Source organism: Globicephala melas, chromosome 16 (assembly GCF_963455315.2).
Source record: "Globicephala melas chromosome 16, mGloMel1.2, whole genome shotgun sequence".
Lineage (NCBI taxonomy): Eukaryota > Metazoa > Chordata > Mammalia > Artiodactyla > Delphinidae > Globicephala > Globicephala melas.
In genome coordinates this window covers 48,027,897-48,048,926 of record NC_083329.1, presented here as the reverse complement: position 1 = coordinate 48,048,926, position 21,030 = coordinate 48,027,897, and the positions used below count along the sequence as shown (strand labels likewise).

Here is a 21,030-nt window from a genome sequence, read left to right as displayed (position 1 = left end):
TTGCTGTGCAAAAGGTTGTAAGTTTCATTAGGTCCCATTTATTTTTGTTTTTATTTCCATTTCTCTAGGAAATGGGTCAAAAAGGATCTTGCTGTGATTTATGTCATAGAGTGTTCCTCCTAAGTTTTCCTCTAAGAGTTTTATAGTGTCTGGCCTTACATTTAGGTCTTTAATCCATTTTGAGTTTATTTTTGTGTGTGGTGTTAGGGAGTGTTCTAATTTCATTCTTTAACATGTAGCTGTCCAATTTTCTCAGCACCACTTATTGAAGAGGCTGTCTTTTCTCCATTGTATATTCTTGCCTCCTTTATCAAAGATAAGGTGACATATGTGCGTGGGTTTATCTCTGGGCTTTCTGTCCTGTTCCCTTGATCTATATTTCTATTTTTGTGCTAGTACCATACTGTCTTGATTACTGTAGCTTTGTAGTATAGTCTGAAGTCTGGGAGCCTGATTCCTCCAGCTCTGTTTTTCTTTCTCAAGATTGCTTTGGCTATTCGAGGTCTTTTGTGTTTCCATACAAGTTGTGAAATTTTTTGTTCTAGTTCTGTGAAAAATGTCATGGCCTAGGTTTTATCCAGGGAACCTGAAATGTTACCATTGTTTAGAAGTCAATGTGAAATTCTTATATTGAAAGTATTTTTAAGCTAGACAAAGAAAGAACTTGGGCGTTTTTTTTAGGGGAGGAATCTTTTTTGAAAGCAACTGTAGAATCAGGTTGAAGCACAGCTGCTGCTCTGTTCTGTGTTGCCCTCCTGTATGACTAAAGTCCAAATAAGTGTTGAAAAACACTAAAAGAAAGAATGGAAAGGCTCTGGCAAAAAAAAAAAAAAAGACCAACGCTGTTGGCAAAAGCATTTCAATTGAGCACTTTAAAAGTAATTTTTATTATTTGATTCTGTCTTCATACTTGGCTAGTAGTTAGGTTGAAGAGAGAATCTAACTGAAGATTCTACTCTGTGATCTTCCAGCACCCCTGTGGCCAGTAAGAAGTCTGATATGTGACTAATTCAGTCCTTTTTAGTTTAACTTATTTTTTTAATTCAAGGAATATAGAATTTAAATTTTGTTTTTGATGTTTTGAAGTTTTGCCATGTCTAGATACATTCATTCTGTTACTTAGTACTAATTGGGTCCTTTTAATCGTTCCTTAGATCTGGGAACTTTTCTTCCATCACTTCTCTACTCTCTTCCCTTCCCTTTTTACTTTCCTCTTTCTAGAACTGCTATTAGACAAATATTATTAGGTCCAGTGGATGTTGCTTCCATATTTCTTAACATGTCTTTCATATGTTTGTTTCATCCTGCCTTGTGCTTTTCAGCCCACCTACTGAGTGTTTTTATTTCAACAACCAGATTTTATTTTAACTTTATTTGTATTTTGAAAAAACTTCAAACTTCCAGAAAAGTTGCAAAAATAGTATAAAGAATGCCGTTTACCCTTCATCCAGATTCATAAACTTACATTTTGTCACAATTGCTTTGTCATTCTGTGTGTATTCAAGAATTACAAAGGCTCATCTTGGAATGTCTGTGTACAAACACATACATACACATACTTTTTTCTGAACTAGTTGGAGTAAATTACAGAGCTCAGGCCTCTTTATCCCTGAATACTTCAGGTAGTTAATATAACCAATTATGTACAATTTTCAAAATCAGGAAAGTTAATATACCATAACAATTATCAGCAATACCATAGTCTGAAGACCTTATTCAAGTTTTGCTAGTTGTTCCAGTAAAGTCCTTGAGCACATTTTCCTGGTCCAGAGTCTGCCTAGAATCTCGCATTGCATTTAGGTGTCCTGTCTCCTTATTCTCGTTTAATCTGAAACAGTTCTCCAGCTTTGTCTCTTTCGGTACCAACATTTTCTAGAGTAAAGGCCAGTGATTTTGGGGACATGATGTTTGTGTCCTCAGGGCATCCCACCAGGAGGCCACAGCAGCAGTGTGTCTCATTACTGATGGTGTCATTGTCAATTGTTTGTTTAAGGTGATACTCACCTAGTTTCCCTACTGTGAAGTTACTGTTTTCCCTTTGTAATTAGTATGTTACCAGAGATACTTTGAGACTGTTTTAGCATCCATTGATAACTTCTACCTGAATCAGTGGTTACAAAGTGGTGATTTTCTGATTCCGTTATTACATTTACATTTATTAATTGGCATTCTGCTACAAGGAATAAGTCTTCTGTTCTCATTTATTTTTTATTATCAGTATGGACTCTTATTCAATAAGTTATAGTCAATTAGGTCATTTTTTGTTTTGAGGCTCAAATTGACCTAGACTTGGCTACTGGGAGTTCATCACGGTGGCGCCTGAGTCCTTTTGACGCGTGCCCATCATTTTTGAGCACTTCTCACTTTGGGGCACATGAAGGTGTTCCAAGCTCATCTGGTACTTTCCTTGCCCCTGCCATTGGGTCAGCCATTTCTCCAAGGCACTTTGGTTCCTTTTAGGGAGGATGATATTTGGAAACCAGGATCTGGGTGGCAAATAATCAATTTACATTTCCAGTTTCCTGTATTTTTTCTAGAGATTTACATATTCCAAAGTTTTCAGTTTGGAACCTCTTGTCCATGAGACTAGTTTTCCACAGATGTTTAGCAGTTTGGAGTAGTTGCTCATCTGTGTATTCATCAACCCCTGCTCACCCCAGTTCTGTGTTCCTCAGCTTCCTGTTTTTATCAAGGAGTGATGGGACTAGCTGTTAGAGCAAAAATAAGTAATGCTTTGCTCTCTTCTTACCTACTCGAGAGGATTCAGGCTTTCCTCACTCTGCTTGTGTACCTTTCCCCTTCCCCAGAAAAGAGTTTTGTCATTGTTGGGCTAGGTTTGGGGGAACTTCCTTGATGAAGGAGGATAGAGGAATGGTGCTTAGGCTAGAGCTGGGAGAGGAGTTGGTGATGTTTTCGAGAGAAACATCATGGGAGACCAGAGGAGCTTCAGAGTATGAGAGGAAAGGGGAGTTTTGAGAAGCATTTTTTATAGACCATATATCCTCTTCACGGTGTTTCTGAAATAGGGAGTTATTTTGACATGTACTAGTTTGTGGAGGCACAGCTCTAGATTCACTCCTGGGAGTCTGGATTGTGATAAGGTTACACGTGTCTTCTGGGTGTGGGAGGTTCTTACCTCCAAGTGTCAGTAGCTGCCCTGTAACTGAGAGCTCGGGATTGACGGGCACCGCTCTAGCTCAAAACAGAGGCCACTGCTGCCTGCTGCTTAGCTCAGACAAGGGGCAGCTGGGACAGACTGCCCACTGCCTTGACTGCCTCTCCTCCACGGACCCCTCCGGGTGTGTTAGGGGCTGAGTTTGAGTTTGAGCTCCCCTGAAATCACTCCCATCTCTCAAATGTTTTGAGTTATGATTTCCTATTGCTGTTTCATTTTCTGCTTGTTCCCTTCTACTTCCTGTTTTCCAGGAATTACTAAAATTTCCTGACCTGCTTATGGTACTCTTTGTTGTTTTCCAATGATATTTTGGAGTATTTTTGTGTGTATTTTTTTTCCATTGGGTTTGGGAAAGTCTGATACCACTCTGTGCTCAGTCATTGTCTTGTTCTGGACGCCTGGGTAACAGTGCACTCAAACAGATTCTCCACCCAGAGATATTAATGGAGATAAGAAATCTATCAAATGAATGTCAGAATTCTTGTTAATCTGGGGTCCTAGTTATTGAAGTGTTTAAACAGAAAATTTACACTTAAACTTGATATTAAGGTTTTGTAAAATTTGCAATGAAAGCACCCTATTTAAAAGAACCGTTGTCTCTCTAGTTCTCACCCCGGAAAATTCTGGAGTGACTTATCCATGCTGCTGGCCAGTTTACCAGTTAGCACTTTCATTTATAACCTCCCTATTGAATAGCACTAGCCATATGAGGGTTGCAAGACATGTGCCCCTTATAGAGGAGATCAGTTCACTCTGCTTATTATATGCAGTAAATTCCAAATGAAAGTCTTAAATGCTAAGACTATATTTACCCGCATGTTTCCATTTAGTCATCAGCACAGCCTGACCAGTAATAGCAGGACTGAGCAGAAAGAAGACACAGTGTTGTCTTTCTAGCAGCAAGGGTGACCTGGTACTGGCTTTCCAACCTTTGGTCAGGAGTGGCCCAGATACATCACGCCTTGGGTCAGGATTGGTCTTGTAGCTGAGCTGTACCGGGCAGGAGGCCCCGGCCAGAGGGAAGGGTAGGTAGGCAAGAGCCAAACCTGTGGTCAAGAAAATAAAATACCAGGATACTTAGAGCTGTTAGACTAACCACCTCATACTACAGATGGAGATGTTCAAGAGAGGTCGTGATTTACCCCAAGGTCAACCATCAATGGCAGAGTGGCCTGGCATATTGTTCCTTTTAACACGAATATTTTAGCACCTCAAGCACACCAAGCTTAGTGGTAAATAAATTCTAAGGGACAATTCTTTGAATCCATGAGCCCAGGGAAACAATGAGAAGGGCTGGGAACCCTGACAACCAACTCTGTCCTTTTTTGTCACCCAGACCAATCTGATTTTCGTATGGAGAGAGGTATATTCAACAAATACTGAATACCTACTACCAAAATTAAAATGTTTCCTGACAAGTAGATGACTGCTTTCTCAAGCCTGTTTGCGTCAGGACCTGTAAGTTTTTGAAAACCATGTATTGGTATTGTAGGAATAACCACAACTGTAAGCCGTACTGTCTAAGCCAGTATTCTTGTGGATACTGGGGAAGCCTCTGAGTGTTTTATGTAGGATTAACTGGAATTGTGAAGTCACATATGGCCTGGAGTAATGAAAATCACATACTAAATAGTTTGATTTTGTCCCAAATTTCTACCTACTTTACCAAATCCTTTTGCTCGCCATCCTGGTTTGCTCTGCAAACCAGGCAGAGATCTGAAGGACTTCACTTTATTCCAAAGTTGATAATTGTTGAGGGAGATTTTTAGTCTTCCTTCTCTTCCCTCAGCTCCCTTCCTGGTTAGAAATGCTAATAAGAACTAGGGTGGTCATAAGCTATTGGAGGAAGCAAAAAAGGTGAAGGCTATACACATTTTAGTTCGTGTTTGCCATGTCTTGGGCTTTACCCAGCATGAGACAAGGAGAAAAAGAAGTCAAATTAAAGTTACAGATAAATTCAAGGAAGGACTGAAACTAAGGAAAAGATACTAAGTTTGTTTCGCTTGGTTAGCTCAACCAGGTCTTTGTCTCCATTGTTGACTGACAGATACCAAAACAGGTTGGTTTTCTCCTACTGCCCTGCAGTGCGTGCAGACTGGCTTCCAGTATTGGCCAAAATGTCACTTCCATTTAAACATATTCTTTCTAGGAAAGAATGATTTTCTAGCATAAGATGAAGGAGAAGAGGAAGCAGGAGAAAGGTTTAAAGTGTTATATGGAAGTTTCCAACCACAGGAGGAGCAAAACACCAAAGAAGCTATAGAACACAGGGTACGGCCAAGAGTTGGAATCCAAGCCATGCCGCCTCGGAAGGCACGCCAACCCAAGGTTCACATGTCCCCGGACCAAGTCTTGCCCGGAGAGAAGCATTCCAGTCCTTCTTATCGTTAAAAAACAGCCAGACCCAGTGCGTCTAGAGGGAGGTCACAAATACCACGTTGTCTTTGCAGAAGGTTTCCAGGGAAGAGCTAGACCAACTGCATGGTCTCCAGACCAACCCTGGCCTGAGCCCCAGGCCAAGGTGAGCTGGATAAGTCCACAATGTCTGGTCAGAGCTGTGCCTTGTACTCAGGTTTTGAATATCAGGAAGCCCCCGAATGCAGTGCCTGGAGGGCTTCTCTTCATTATTGATCCCTGGGTTAGCTCAAACCATACTCTCTCACCCTTTTGCAGCTCAGCCATGGCAAAGGTCGTTGCTGGGCTCCCACCCCTCTGCTCCTTGGTGGTATAGACAGGGGTCCGACGGTGACCTCCAAACACCAGCTGCCCGGTGCCTGGCCCTGGGCCGAATTCAATGCTCACTGCAAATAGATAGACCCCACGCTCAGAGGCTCGAAAATAGCCATGTTCAGGGAAGTAGCTGCTGCCGATGTTGATGTAAGTAGTGTTGAACTTCACTGTCTGCAGAGCATCTGTCCCTTCTGAAAAGCTGGCGTAGAAGGCCACAGGGGAGCCTGGAATGCAGGAGGAAAGTGTTAGTGGCTCAGCCCCTCACTCCCTCAGGTGGAAAATTATACCTGCCTTCCTCGCCTTCTTAACATTAGAAATAGGTCCCATTTCTAGATACCCCAGATATTCCTAGTAGCAATGTATCTTGGGAGCTAACTGGCCAATTCTCAGTATTTCACTAGTTGAGAGAAAGGAAAATACAAGTCTGTTGTCTCTACTGGTGTACATTTTAACAAAGCACTTTCTTGTTTGATCCTTCTTTCCAACATCCTTGAGAGATAAGTACCCTGATTGAGGAGACTTCGAGTCTTGCATGGTTAACTTGCATCCGAGGCTAGATGGCTTATCAGTGGCAGGCGGGGACTGGAACCCAGGTCTCTGACTCCCAGATTCCTGCCACCTGCTAGGGATCTTGAGATTCCAGGGGAAAGAGAGAAAATATTACCTATCTGCAAAGTAGTAATGCTAACCCTGGTGAGGTAATTAAGGAATGAAGGGTAGCTCCTACTGGATGTTTAGCACAGGACCCTAGGGAGAGAAGGAAAACGCAGGTGGGACCAGGGAAGAAAAGTCTTTTCAAGCTGGTCATTTTAATGTTTTCAAAATGTTGCTCAGAGCCCTGGGATTACAGAGGGGGAAACAGGCCCAGAAAGGGAAAGCTTGCCCCAGACGACACACATGACCAAGCTGGGAGCTGTGGATCTCCTGACCTCTGGTACTCTTCCCACCTGAAGCACTTTAGCCAATCTAAGGAGGATGAAACAGAGAACACAGGCGAGCGGCCCACCAGGCCCACGCACAGGCCTGGAGCGAGAGAAGACGCTCAGTGTAGAGGAAGGAGCCAGCCGGGCTGCCTGGCCAGGAGATGGGATGGGAAGGCTGAGTCCTGCTGGGCTCCGGCCACGACCTTGGCCTCAGCACTGATGAGGTCATGTTCCTCACGTGCTCCCTTGTTGCTCCCTCAAGCTGTGGGCTCTCTGTGCCCCCCACACACACACCCCTCTCTGTTGAGACCAAGCTCCCCACTTCTCGGGATGAAACCAAGGCCTAAAAGAGGAGCAATTTGCATAGCAGTGAGTGACCTTGGTCCCAGAACTAGAGCCTCCGCTCTTTGGCTCCCGGTCCAACAGCAACCTCGTGAATGACAAAATTTTGCTTTTCTCTAGTTCTGGAAGATTTTCTGAGAATTAGTTCCGAATAGCTGGGATTCCCATCTGTGTGAGAAAGACTGGCTCTGCAGTTACCCCAGCACCCAGGAGGTGGCGCGCTCACCCCGCCGAAGCAAGGCCGGCCTAGCGTGCCCTCTGTGGAGCGCCACGGCCAGCCAGGGGCCCAACGTGCTCCTTGGTGGAAGGGTTGTGCTTCACTGATTTGCCAGCAGGCGGACTGAGAGTGGTCTTCCCTGCAGGGCGCGGAGTCAAGCCCTTTGGCCTTCCCATAAGACAAATAAGGGGGGATTTTTACTTTTAAGGAAAAGAATTTTTTTAAGTAACAAAATATTGCAGTGGTAAACCCAGATACCTAAACTATCAGGCAGTTGAGGCCTTGCACCACTCACAAGGGAGAAAAAGATGTAAGAGTGTAGGTAGATACAGCCTCAGCCCTGAAAATGCTGGAGAAATGGGGAAACATTGACTGGTTTCTACTAAAGGTTAAGCCTTGTGCTAGGTTTTTGGTAAATGTATCTGCTAGTCTTCCTGACAACCCTTTGATGAAGGTAGTGGTTCTCCATTTTACAGAGGAAGAAATTGAGACACGTAAGTGGTGCTAGAGCCTGTGCCATGTCCACCGCTCCCAGGGAGACACTGGCCTGCAGGGCCATAGGGAGGAGTGAGTGGGAGCAGGGCAGGCTTGCGGTGGGATCCTCAGCAAGGCCTCGGACTGCCCACGTGCCAGGCTACACGAGGATATAGACGGCCCAGATGGCGGCCTTGTACTTTAGCCCCAGGTCTGGGTGAGAAGGCGGCCGTAGCTCCAAGGCCAGCCTCTCTGGCAGGGTAGAGTCACTTGAGGCACAGAGTGTAGGGGTCCACTTTTCAGGGCCATACTCAGGGAGGGGCTGGGAAGGCTAGCTGCTCATCCCTTCAGCCTCAGAGGCAGCTTCCCAGGGCCCTGCAGAGGCCAGTCAAGGGCCTTTCACAGGCGAAGAGCCAGCTCCCTAGAGACAGCCAGACTGGGTTCCTCTGTGCCGCTTACTAGATGTGTGAGCAGGACAGTTGCCTGACTAACCCTGTTTCAGGTAAGATGGCAGCAGTGATAACGCGTCATTGAGCTGTTGTGATAATTCAACATGGCAAAGCCCAAGAAAGGCATTGTGGGGGACCTGGCTCAGAGCAGCAGCATGGGTCCACTATGTTAGCAGAACGAGCTCCTTTTGGGGCCCATGGCTTTCCCCTGTATTCACCTCTTGTGGGGTGCTGCCCATGGCAGAGGACACCAGCCCCTATCCACACACTCACTTGTATACAGGGGAAAGCTTAAAGAAACATGGGGAGTGAAGCGGGGTCAGGCAAAGAGCTGAGCTGGAGGGATTTGAGGGTGTTGTTATGGAGGAGAGAGAGGCATCCCCCCTCCCTGCTCTACAGTTGAGAGTGGCGGGCAACCATGGTGTATATAGGAGCCTCAAGCATCTCCGTGCTGGGGCTCTGCCTGCTCACTGACAGTTCAGTCATGTGACTTCTACCTCCTAATACTCCAGGTGGCTTAAGGGGCCCCTCCCTAGTCCTAAATAGAAGGTGGGTTAAGGGCAAAGCCAGTCCTGAGTAGTGGTGACTGATGGCCATCCTGCTCTCTTTCACCCCGGCCCCCTCTGAGGCAGAAGCGCTGTTGGCAGAGAGCACAGTCTTAAACTCCCCCAGCCTCCTTCCCAGGCTGGACAACTCACCTGCGTCCCAGAGCACCGGCCCTTTGACATGCGCATCCTCCAAAGACTCCACTTGCTTCTGTTCCCTCCTCCTGGGAGCTTCCAGACCTTTCTGCTGCTTCTTCCCTTTCCTGCTCAGTATGGCCTGCAGCTTCCCCAGGTCCAGGCTGATGTTGGCTACCAAGAGTTCTTTAAAGTTCCCAAAGAGGCTGTGGAAGAGGCGCTGGTGCCGCTGCAAGCCGTGCTCGGTGGTGGAGAGCTCCCCGCGAAGGCCCTCGAGGGAGCTGTTGAAGGAGGAGGCCCAGGAAGCCTCGCAGCACTCGCCCACGCTTTCCATGCGGGAGCTCAGGCGCTGGAGCTCCTGCACTAGCCCAGCCAGATCCGGCCCGCCGGCCGCCGCTGGCGACGCGTCCCGATTGGGCTCCAGGCGCTCGGCCTGCCCGCTGGTCCCCGAGGCCCGTTCCAGGGCTGTCACCCGGGCGGCCAGCGCGTCCCAGCCGAGGGCCTGCTCCTGCAGCCCGCTGGCCGCGTCCAGCAGGGCGGTGCGGATCTGCTCGTAGCGCAGGGGCAGCGGGCTGGGCGCCTCCTCGGACATGTCTTCCATCACTTCCTCCCCGAAGAGGGCGGCCAGCACGGCCTCGTGCCGCAGCGCGTCCTCCAGCAGGGCCGCGAAGGATCCGTGCAGCCGGCGGATCTCGCGTCGCATCTCGCCCTCGGCGGCCCGCAGCGCACTCACCTCGCTGCCCAGCGTGCGCAGCTGACTCCGGAGCCGTGCAGCGTCGGCCCGCGCCCGCTCGGCCGCCGCCTGGTGCGCATCCACCGCCAGCGACAGGGCAGCCACCGTGCTGCTCAGGGCCTGCAGGGAGGAGCCGTCCCGCTGGCGCCGCTCGTCCAGGCTCACCTGGGTCTCTTCCAGTGCACGCGTGGTGTCCCGCTGGCCCTCCCGGATGACATCCAGGTCAAAGTAGAGTTTCTGGCAGTTGCAGTCCTTGACGTACTTGATGAGGTCCGCGTGGCCGCCCTGCAGGTGCTGGAGGGTGAGGTTGAGCTCCAGGAGCTGCCGCTCCATGTCCTCCTTGTTCTCCTCCATGATCAGTGACTTCTCCATCAGGATCACCCGCAGCTCGCGCAGAGCTGTGTGGTTCACCTGAAGCTCCTGCACCTGCCGTTCTACCTTGCTGATCTGTTCGTAGGTGTCATCGGATTCCAAATACAGCTCCTTGATCTCATCCACGTGCTGGGCGAGGGTGGCCTTCATGTCTGCAAGGGTGCCCTGTAACTCCTCTTCCCTGTGGGCAGTGGTCACATGCAGTGCAGAGAGGTTCCTCTGCAGCTGACCCAGCCTGGCCTGCAGGCTCTCTGGTTCCGGCCTCGCTGCTGCCCCTGCTGCCACCAGGACCAGGCTGCCATTGACCCCCGGGGACTCCTGGGCCTTAAGGAGCTTCTTCAGCTTGGTGTCCACATCGGCCTGGACCTCCAAGAGGGACTGGTGCAGGGACAGGTGCTGGGCATGCAGGTGGCCCTCCACATCCTGCCGTAGCTGGCCCACCCTCTGGGTGTTCTCCTGGACCTTGGTCTCAAATTTGGCACCAAGATCCTGGAAGTCAGCTCTGGCCACAGAGCTCTCCTGGACCCTCTTGAGGGCCTGTCGGTTGGCCTCCACATCAAGAGATAAGTTTCTTATGGCCTGGGAGAGGCTGTGCAGGCTTTGGTTGAAGCTTCTCCACATGGGGCTGAGATGTCCTTGCAGGAAGGTGTTGATGTGGGGCAGTAGCACTTGCTCCAAGGATCTGCCGGGAAACTCTACAACAGATGCACGTGTTTACACAAGCCCTTCGGGAGCAGACAGCCTCCCCAGGGGGTGACTGAGGAGGCGGGGGGGTGGGGGTGGGGGCTCTGAGGTATGGGCCTTCCTGCTCGCCCTCCCACTCATCCCCTAGGATGTGACTGGGCTCTTCCTCAGCCCATGGAACCTGCCACTCACCAAGCTCTGTCTGATTTGCCTCAGTTATTGCCACTGTGAGGTTGCTTGCCAGGGCCTTCCATAGGCCTGGGAGGCTGTCTGCCACCTGGTGAATGTCATTCTGGAGATCTCCCAGCCGGCGTTCCTGCTGCTCCACCATGTCGCTGATGTCTGCATCCCGGTGGCCTGAATACACATGAGACATAAGTGTCTAACTTCCCAGGCCTGGGCAGAACATGAGGTGCAGAGAGGAAATTTGGGGATTGAAACAGGGAGCTGTGTCCTGATGTCCTCTGAGCAGGACCTTAGAAGCCTTTAACTCCAGAAGGGCAAATGCATGGCAAGTGAGCCCTCACCCTGCCCCCTAAACCCACAGCAGACATGACTAATCCACCGTGGCACACTTTCCTCCTCAGTCACAGGGGCACGGCTTCTCGACATCATTCTAGTCAGCGCTTGTCAATAGATAGGAGTTCACCGCATGATGAAACTTATTCCCCATCCCAACTATGGCCCGGCCTTGAAAGCCTCACCAGTGGTGTCACTTGGTGGTTCTGCTGTGCTGATCATCACCAGGGACAGCATGACTTCCTGGCCCTGGTTAGGGGGACTGTGGGGAGGCTTCTCCCAGGACATGGGAGCTTATGCAGTTCAGGGGGCAAGGAGGGTGCCGGATGAAGCTGTCCTTCCCAGAAAATGGGGTCAAGGGAAAGGGCGCGTGTGCTTGGCCAGCAGGCAAGTCACTGAGGGCCCTGGAACCTGGCTGCCTTGGTGTGGGGGCAGGGTGACACAGGGCCACAGAGGGACCCCTGCTGATTCTGGGGACATAGCTTCTCTGAAATGGCACTACCCTATCAGAGGAGAAGAGCCCTGGGCACATGGGTTCTTTCTTCCCGCCTGTCCGTCCTGTTCCTTCCAGGAAAGCAGCATACCAGGTTCAAAGTCAACTGGCCCATCCCAAGGCTCCTGGAGGCTATCACCTGGATCTTCAGGCTCAGGAATCGCCCTGGGATCTGCAGAGAAGCATCAGATGTTGACACCAGAGGTCAGAGGGGCTGCATGACCTCTGGGGTCAGAGGTCAAGGGGGAAGGGGGATCACAGGGAACCCTACCGTGGTGCTGGCAGTCGGGTCCCACAAAGCCCGGGCAGCACCTCCATGCCATGGAGGCCAGCACCTTCTGCTTGACCTGGTACACCGGCTTGTGGGCCACGCGGTACCTGCGGGAAGACGGCTGGCTCAGCGACTCTAGGGGGAGCCGGCACAGGGCCTGGACGAATAGCCCACCCTGCTGCACCCCGACTCACATGACTTTCACTTTCTGGCAGTCTGGAGCCCCGTGTGGACATGGCTGCTGTGAGTGGACGAGGAATTTCTCTGTTTTGCAAGCAGCTACGAAGGTGACCAGCCTGGACTTCTGGTAGGGACACCAGTTACTGGAAAAAAGCCAGAAGAGAGGGCTGCTGAGCCACACCCAGGCCCCCCACTGCTAGAGGTCAGCAGGGAGCCAGTGCCGAGCGCCCCGCCCCCTCCACCGCCCCTGCCTCTCTGCCCTACCCAGTCTGGGGGATTCTGGAATCCATTAGCCTGAGAAGGGAGCGCTCTGCATTATCCATTCCTCTGCTCCAGAGCAAAAGCCCCACAGACCCCGCCTGCAAGGGCACCTGCTCCGTGGCCTTCCAGGAAGCACCCCTCACTCCCGGGTCAGCACAGAGAGGCTCAGGAACCCCGCCCCCCGCAATCACAGAGTTACCACCAGAGTCAGGAAGGGATCTCTGTTTCCCCTGGTGCCAGGGAGGCAGCGTGGTGCTGCTGGGGCTGGAGAGTCCTGGGTTCGAATCCTTCACATTTTCTGGTTGTGTGACCTCGAGTGAGGCACTTAGGGAGTTTTCGTTTCCCATCTACACGATGGAGATCATAATACTCTCCTCCAAGTGGACAAAGGAGTATCAAGTGCCTGGCTCTTCCCAAGTGCCCAGTGAACACTGCTGTCCTGCCTGCTCTGGCGGCCCTGGCAGCCTGCCCCATTCCCATTACCACCCACATCCTTCCTCACCGGAGACCCGGCTGCGGGGAGGGCGCCTGCTCTGGTCGTGCCCCATCATGGCCATTGTGGAAATGGACTCTCAAACAGTTGTAGGGGAAGGCAGCCAGGCCGAGCAGTTCCTTCTGTGGAAAAGGCCACCCACACTGAGGTTGTAACGAGTGGTGTGGGGTCACACTCGGCATCCTGAACACCCGGGAGGTCACCCTGCCTCCTGTGCCCTCCACCAGCGTGCACCCTGCCGTGCATCCAGGGTGGAGGGCTGCTCACTGCTGGCAGAGCCCCAGCTCACAGATCTGGGGGCAGAGCTGATGCCCTCAGCAAGAGGTCAGAAGGCCCTTCTCCACGCCGTCAGCTCTCGGAGCAGAGCTCTCCAGCGTTGCAAGTGGTAATGACCTCCATGGCTCTGTTCGATGTAGCACCTGGTGAGAGCGGGTGCTGGGCTCCGGCTCAGTGCCAATGTGGAGGCTCAGACCTTCTCTTCAGGGTCCCAAGGGAGAGTGGGTGGTCTCAGATGGTGTGATAGGTGCTAGGACCTGGGGAGACTTTGGGGAGGAGGGGATGATTAGGCTGCATCTTACGTGGAGGGAATGAGGTGAAGCACTGGGAGCTGTGACAGAGGTATGTGGCCCCACTGAGTTGCGGAGGCTGGGAGCGCGGAGAGGACTGCCAAGGAGAGGCGATGGGGGTAAGGAGAAGCCAGACCGTGCAGGGCTTGAGGGCCCCCTGAGGACAGGGCTCCATCCTGAAGGCATGCGGAGCCGTGGAGGAGCTTAAGCAGGGAGGTGACATGGAAGAGCCACCCTGGTTCCTGGGTACAGAAAGGATGGGAGGGGGCAAGATGTAGGTGGTGGTGTCAGGGGTCTAGGTGGGAGATAATGGCAGCGTGGACTGACTGGACCATGGTGGTGGATTTCAGGAGAAAGGACCACATTTGTGAGATGTTGGGAGGCGATGTTCAGGGCCCTTGGTGATTGAGTGGCTCTCAGGCTGCGATTTAATTCTCTGGAGCTGATCTCTGCCCCGGGCCCACCAGGTACCATCACACAGGGATACTGCTGGGGACGGCAGTGGGGTGAGTTGAGGGGGATTGAGTGACTCTATCTATTTTGAGTGCTGAGACCACGCAGCCTGCCTTCCCACTTGGCTCCCAGAAGCCTGGCAGCTGGCCTTTACCCTCTTGGCAGCAGACTGAAAAAGCTTCTCAGAAAATTGACCCCACTTGAGGGGAAAAACTTAAAGACGCTGACACCAGGGGTTCCCCCCAGTGAACTAGCCCAGCAGCGCATCCTATAACAAAACAGATCACCCATCCACCCAGCTTCCAATCAGCTTCCCAGCCTCTCTACTCTTAAGCGGCCAGACATCCAATGATGACCCCTGAGGAAAATCTCTTACAAAAGTGGGAGGTCAAAACGAGCAAATGTAAGAAAATCAACTTGAAGAAAACCAAGACTGTGCAGGGAGAAAAGAACTTCCCCCCAGATTTGCATTAATATTCCCAGACTGATAAGAGAACTTACTGCGTTCCAGAAACAAGAAAAAGAAGCCACTTTAAAAATGGGGGCAGAACACTGAGAGAACAAAAAAGAACCCTTGGAAATTAAAACTATAATGGTAGAAATGCAAGAGAAATTTAATAGAAATGTTAAAGGGTAAAGTTAAAGAAATTTCCCTAAAAGAAGAGCAAACAGAGATGGAAAATAGGACAGAAAAGATCAGAAAAATAGAGGACCAGTGTTGGGAATCCAACATCCAAACAATAGGAGTTCCAGAAAGAGAGAACAGAGGGAGGGAATCACTGATGAAAACAACCAAATGAATAGTCCAGAAGAGAAGGACGTGGAATTTCAGATTCAAAGGGCCCACTAGTTACCCACAATACAATGAAAATAAACGCACAGCAAAGCACATCGTTGTGAAATTTTGGAACTCTGGGAATGAGAATGATTCTACACTTTCCAGAGAAAAAAATCAAGCCCCTCCCCAGCACGTGCACACACACACACACACACACACACACACACACACACACACACACACACACACACACACACACACACACACACACACACACACACACACACACACATATCAGTAAATAGAATAGCCTTGAACCTCTCAACAGCAGTACCAGACACTAAAACATAGTGGAGAATCACCTTCAAAATACTGAAGGAAAATTATTTCCAATTTAGAATCCTATACCCAGCCTAATTATCAATTTAAGGAGCACAAAATTAAGACATTTTCAACAAGCCAGATTGATTTCAAAGCATTTCCCTCCCCAGGACCCTCATCAGGGAGCTACTAGAGCAGTGGTTTGCAATCTTGCCATCAGACCTTCACATCAGAAGCGTCCTGTGGCACTTTAAAAATGTGAGCCTACAGGCCCCACCCCAGGCCAGTTAAAGGAGATTCTCTGGGATTAAGGCCTGGTCTTCTGCATTTTAACGCTCTCTGGGTCATTCTAAGGCATAGCCCAGGATTGAGGACCACTGTGCCAGAAATGTTCCACCAAAATAAGAGAACACCAAGAAACAGGAAATCATGGCATCAGGAAACAAGAGTTCCAGCACAGAAACGAGGTAAAGGGAGACCCCAGGACAATGACAGGCAGGGGGTGAGTGAGCAATGGTCCAGCCTAGAGCATGGCTGGAGGATCAGAGAGGCGTCTCCAAGAAGACACAGGTGGTCAAACGCCTGACAGGAATGAAGGTGGAGAGCAGATGTGGACAACTGGCTGAGAGTTTGGAATTGAACGGTGACAAAGACACTAAGCAAAAGGAAAAAAAAAAGAAAAAAAACTAAGCAAAAGGAAAAAAACTAAAACAAAGACAATTGTTTATTTCAGGGAAAACCAAAAGTGTGCAGGGAGGAAAAAGGACGCATAGGCTTTCCAGGACATACAGACTGTTACATCTACTCAATTTGGCCATTGTAGCAGGAAAGCCGACACTGACAGGATGTAAATAATGGGCATGGCTGCATTCTAATAAAACTTTATTTATAAAACAGGTGGGGAGCCAGATTTGACCCACCATGCCAGAGTTTTCCAAGCCCTGCTTATGTGTGTGTATAACTAATAAAAACGAAACTTAAAAATAAAATAATTTCTATCTGGAAGAGAAAATGCAAATGAACAGGTAAGAACATTTTGGAAGACAACGAATGAGGAGTTCTTCATCTAACTGTTATGACTGACTCTAATGCCAAGGAATGAAAACAGTGGGACGTGAATTCCCCGGTGGTCCAGCGGTTAAGACCCTGCGCTTTTGATGCCGAGGGTGCGGGTTCAATCCCTGGTCTGGGAACTAAGATCCCACAAGCTGTGCGGGTGTGGCCCAAAAAATAAAATCAATCCAGAAAACAGTGGGACGTTGGCACAAGATTTGTCAAGCCAGTCAGTGGGAACAGAGACCCGGAAGAGACCCGTACATCCCCGAGGGACTAGTAAATGGTAAAAGGGACATGTGAAAATCAGGATGGAAGCAAAGGATGTGCACTCAACACAGAAATAGGGGACTGTGAAAGTGCTGGGCCCAGAGGTTAGGGCCGGGGGGCAAGGTGGCCACCTGCACAGACTGTTTCAAGGATCAGCGACTGCAGCCCGCACCTTGCCCTGGGCCCCATGGAAATTCCTGGAACATGCTCAGACCTAGAGAGAAGTTATTTCTGTAAACCAGTTGTTCTCAACGGGGCGTGTGTTGGGAGGAGAGGGGATTCGCCCCAGGTGTATTTGGCAATGTCAATAGTGCAAGGCTGAGAAACACCCGCTGTAAACTAAGTTCTGCTTGTCGCGTGCCCTCTGAACGGCTGCAGAGGGTCCAGGAGGCCTGTACCCTGGGAGCACCGGGTCTGGGCTAGCCTGCAGGGAGTGACCGGGACTTTCCACCTCGGGTTCCTAGAACTGGAAGCAGTGCCGCCCACCCTTCCTGCCCAGGAACTTTCTCTCCTGACCTGCCCAAACCTCAGGCTCCAGCAGCCGCCGTTCTCCCTGCCCACGCTCCCCTCCCTTGGCACAGTACAGGCTGCTGGCCCAGAAGCCTGGGAACATTCCTGACCTTTGCTTTGGTTTCCTCCGGCTCTTGGCGGTTTCTCGCTGGTACACTGAGCCCCCGGCCCAGCTCGCTGAAGCGCCCCATTGTTCTCACTGCCTCCTGGCCTCGGGCCCTGGCCCTCTTGGCACTCTCATCTCCCAGTGGTCTACTGAGAGGCAGGTGCCAGCCTAGAAATGAGCGTGAGGGTCTCCAGCCTGCTTTGGGCCTGTCCTGGGCCTCTGACATGGCCTCTGATGCCCTCCTGCCCCAGGCAGGAGAGAGTCTGCTGCCCCCCTTGGAGCTTCTAATAGGAACTGGGAGGCCTGGGCTCTCCTCCCTTCCCTGTCCCTGGACTCAGGGTGACCTTGAGCAAGGCCCTTCCTCCAGTCCTGAAAGTGTGGAGAAGACTCCCACTCCCAGCCCCGCCGTGGGGAGAGGCTATAAGGAAGGCAGAGAAAGCCTGCGGCAGGGAAAGGACTGTTAGCCTGAGCCTCCTGAATTATAAATGCGCTGCTGCTATGGCCCATTGGGACACTTAAGTGCCTCTTAACCAGCCAGTAAAACGTACCTCCGACTGCCCTTTAAGTCTTTCTGTGGAAGGAAGTTGTGTTCTTAGCATGCTGGCTCTCTGAGGTCCTGGATGCGGCTGTGATTGTGATGACTCCATGGGAGAAGTTTGCCGGGCTTGGTCTCTGAGCCACAGAGGAGCCCAAGGCCCACTTGGTGTCCATCCCTGAGCATAGCTCACGCCAGTGGGGCTCTTCCCTGTTAGTGCTCAGGGCCCTGTGCCTTGGAGAACAGATACAGGTGCAGGAGGTACAGCTTGGCCCGGAGACCAGCGGTCTGGGCTCCACTCTGCTCCTGTGTGACCTCCAGAGATATGCGTGACTCCTCTGGGCCACAAGCTCCCAGCTGCAAAAGTTGCAAACGCTCCTTGTGGAGACACTGATGCTGGTGACGGGGGCCAGCTGGGCTGCTGGGAGGAGCGGCTCCTACACTCCCACCCCTCTTAGGGGAGACAGAACTGAGGACACCTGGGATTTGCAGCCCAGCCGATGTGGGCCTGACCCATCACTTAGGAGCTGTGTGGCCCCTGGTGGCGACCCCACCCCTCTGAGCCTCACAACATGTAAAGTGGAGAGAACAGGGGTGACCTTGCAGTACTGTCACAACAATGTGGAGATGGAGCACCTTGCCTGGGTCTTAGCTCAGTCCCCTCAGCAGGCTCAGTCCTGCCTGGAAAGCGCTCATGTGTCTGAGGAACCCACATCCTAACCTCCTGCTCTCCCCACCCCCACGAAAACCTGGGATCAAAGAAAGAGCCTCTTCCCCACAAAGTCCGAATACCCACGTTGCTGGCTCACTGGGCCCAGCCCCACGGGCTCCTGGGTGACCTAGGAAGCACCAGCCATGTCCCTCCCGCATCCTGAGACCTGGCATCCAGCACCACATTGTTTTGTTCGAGCTTCTCCTTTCAAAGGGTCTTTTTTTTTTCTTTTAAATTTATTTATCTTTATTTATTTGGTTGCGCCGGGTCTTAGGTGGGGCTCGCAGGCTCCTTAGTTGCGGTACACGAACTCTTAGCTGCAGCATGCATGTGGGATCTAGTTCCCTGACCAGGGATCGAACCCAGGCGCCCTACGTTGGGAGCGCAGAGTCTTAGACACTGTGCCACCAGGGAAGTCCACAAGGCATCTTATCTGGGTCTGTGTCCAGGGCCTACCCTGGCCCCCAGGCCCTGGATACAGGTATGAGGGGCAAATGCAGGGCAGGGCCCTGGCTCTGGCAGCCAGGGGGCGGGCCCGCCAGGCTCGTGGCGGGTGGCGTGGGTGGTGTGGTGCCCCTGCTTGGCTGTGGAGAGCCTGTCCGCCTCCCCTTCCCCATAGCAGGAGCAGGGCTGGGGCTGCGTTTCCGCCTCTCCCCTCACGGGAACACGGGAAGCAATCAGCCTGAGGAAGCCGCGCGGCGCTTCCTTCCTTTCTCACCAGACCCTCCGGAGGCCTCGACAACCTGGGCTTGACCTGTGGGGGCTGCAGTTTTTGGGTTGTAGGCAGGAGACCAGCAGGCCCGATGGGACCCCCTGGAGGTTCCTGGGACCAGGGCTTGGGACTCCTGCCTGGGTGTTCCCGGGCCAGGGTACCCTTGCACACACACCTGCACACACTGAGACCACCAGGCCATGGCTGAGTGACCCCCTCAGGTCTTGAGCAGTCCGGAGACCCACCCTCCCTGGGGCTAATGGAACGCAGTCTCTCCCCACAGCCCCGGGGTGGGAGTGGGGGAGAAAGAGAAGCATCTCCTACCTCCTGCCCAGCCGCTTGGGCCCCTCATACTCCCTTTCATCAGAGGGAGGCCGGCCACCCAGAGACAGGGGCTTGGAGTTGGGGGCTTTGGGGAGGGAAGGCTGGATCCTTGGTCCTGAAATCAGAGCTGGGTGACTGGGTTCCCCCACCAAGAGCCATGTGCACCTCCCAGCTCTGAGCAGAACTGGGAATGGTGCAGGAAAGGGGGTCTCTCCAGGCCAACTTCTCCCCTCTCCTCCCACATGGCCTGCCCCTCCATCACCTAGCGGCAGTGCACACTCGCTTGCTCTCACCCTCCTGCCTCTCCCTGGTCAGATCTGCTGTCGGGCAAGTGTCTAACAAACACATTCACCTTGAAGTGTCAGAGCTGTATGAGAACTGTCCCAGGAAGGTTTGGGCCAGGCCCACGTGACGGTGAATCTCGGCCAGCCAGACGGGAGACTCGTAAATTGGCCTCTCTCACCCTCCAAATCCTTATAGATGCCCTCAACCAAGTCTGGTTTGGGCGGGGAGGGGGAGGGGGGAATAGGCACCCCTGGGACTGGGACCAGAGTATGATCTCTAGAGTCAGACTCAGATCCTGGTTCTAGCTCTCCTCAGCTGTGTGACCTTAGCCAGCTGCTTAGCCTCTCTGAGCCCCAGGCTCCTCTGTAACCGGGGCTGTAAGGAGGATTGAGGTAACACGTGGCAAGATGCCCAGCCCAGGGATGGGTCCGATAAATGGCACCTGCTGCTCTGCCTGAGGGGTACCCTGAGGAGGGACCCGCATTCCCAGCACCTTATCAGCAGGAGGATCCCTGGCCCTGGACACACAGAAAGGCTGGAAAAGGGTGTCCTGGTCTAGCCATAACACCATTCCGCCCATTTCCAGAGGGCTGCCGAAGCAGAGCTCGCTGGGTGCCACAGCCTCCTTTTCGTTCCTGAAATAGAGCAGGGCACCCTGTCTGCTCAGTGCTCGACTGTTAGGGCCAGGATGAGGGCCCATGCCGGTCCCCCTGGGCGCTCAGATCCAAGTCCAGTCCCCAGGAGCATCTGTCTTCTGTGGCTTAGGCCGCGCCAGCCTCAACTGGGCTCAGCTTTCAGAACTGACTTACTTCGAAGAATAGGAGCCACTCCCAGGTCAGCTAGAAACTTCCAGAACCCCAGCCCCTCAGCACCCCGGTGGTCAATGGCATAGAGTGCTCCCGCCCTGTCCAACCTCCAGGCCCCTTCCCTGCCATGGGTAGGCGGGGAACTTCCTGTGGTCCTTAGGCTGGGCCCTGGGGTACCCAGTCCGGGCCGGCTGGGGGTGGCCTCCTAAAGGGGAGCCTGCCACCTAGCACCTCATTCAGCCTCACAGCTGGTCCAGCAGGTAGGTAGTATGAGCCCATTTCACGTATGGGTAACTGAAGTCCAGAGAGTCCCTGCTTTGGCTGAGCTGGGACTCAGATCCTGTACCACTTCCTCCCCCAGGTCCAGGCCCTCCTTACCGTCTGACGGGGTCCCTGTCCTCAGCCTCTGCCCTCCAGACCCCAGGTGGCCTGGGGCTGTGTGGATCGGAGAACCTGGTACTGGGGACCTGGGCCCAGGCCCCCAGCAGCCCCCAGCCCAGGGGCCCCCCGACGCTGAGCAGCAGTGTCAGGATCATCTTGGCTTGGGGCGGACTCAGCCTCTGTGGGTGACTCCAGAAACTACCAGCGCTGGTGACGTTGTCT

At 52.1% G+C, this 21,030-nt stretch overlaps 1 protein-coding gene across 1 annotated transcript; it reads right to left on the bottom strand.

The window, feature by feature from the left end:
• Positions 1 to 1,363: 1,363 nt before the first annotated feature.
• On the bottom strand, positions 1,364 to 20,987 carry MMRN2 (multimerin 2). Its single transcript, XM_030862810.2, has 7 exons — positions 20,806 to 20,987; positions 12,257 to 12,385; positions 12,063 to 12,169; positions 11,883 to 11,963; positions 10,972 to 11,136; positions 9,009 to 10,790; positions 1,364 to 6,129 (listed from the first exon to the last, which is right to left on the bottom strand). Exons 1-7 carry the CDS (start codon positions 20,961 to 20,963, stop codon positions 5,744 to 5,746), a joined length of 2,808 nt encoding a protein of 935 aa, XP_030718670.1. The 5' UTR covers positions 20,964 to 20,987; the 3' UTR covers positions 1,364 to 5,743.
• Between the last annotated feature and the right edge of the window lie 43 nt (positions 20,988 to 21,030).

What these genes read in the sequence shown, in the direction of transcription:
- MMRN2 (XM_030862810.2), bottom strand. Translation starts at nt 20,963, where the DNA reads ATGATCCTGACACTGCTGCTCAGCGTCGGGGGGCCCCTGGGCTGGGGG. An exon ending in GACAGGGACCCCGTCAGACG is followed by an intron (nt 12,386 to 20,805) that starts GTAAGGAGGGCC and finishes GCTTTTTTCCAG; the next exon opens with TAACTGGTGTCCCTACCAGA. An exon ending in ACCCGACTGCCAGCACCACG is followed by an intron (nt 11,964 to 12,062) that starts GTAGGGTTCCCT and finishes GCTTCTCTGCAG; the next exon opens with ATCCCAGGGCGATTCCTGAG.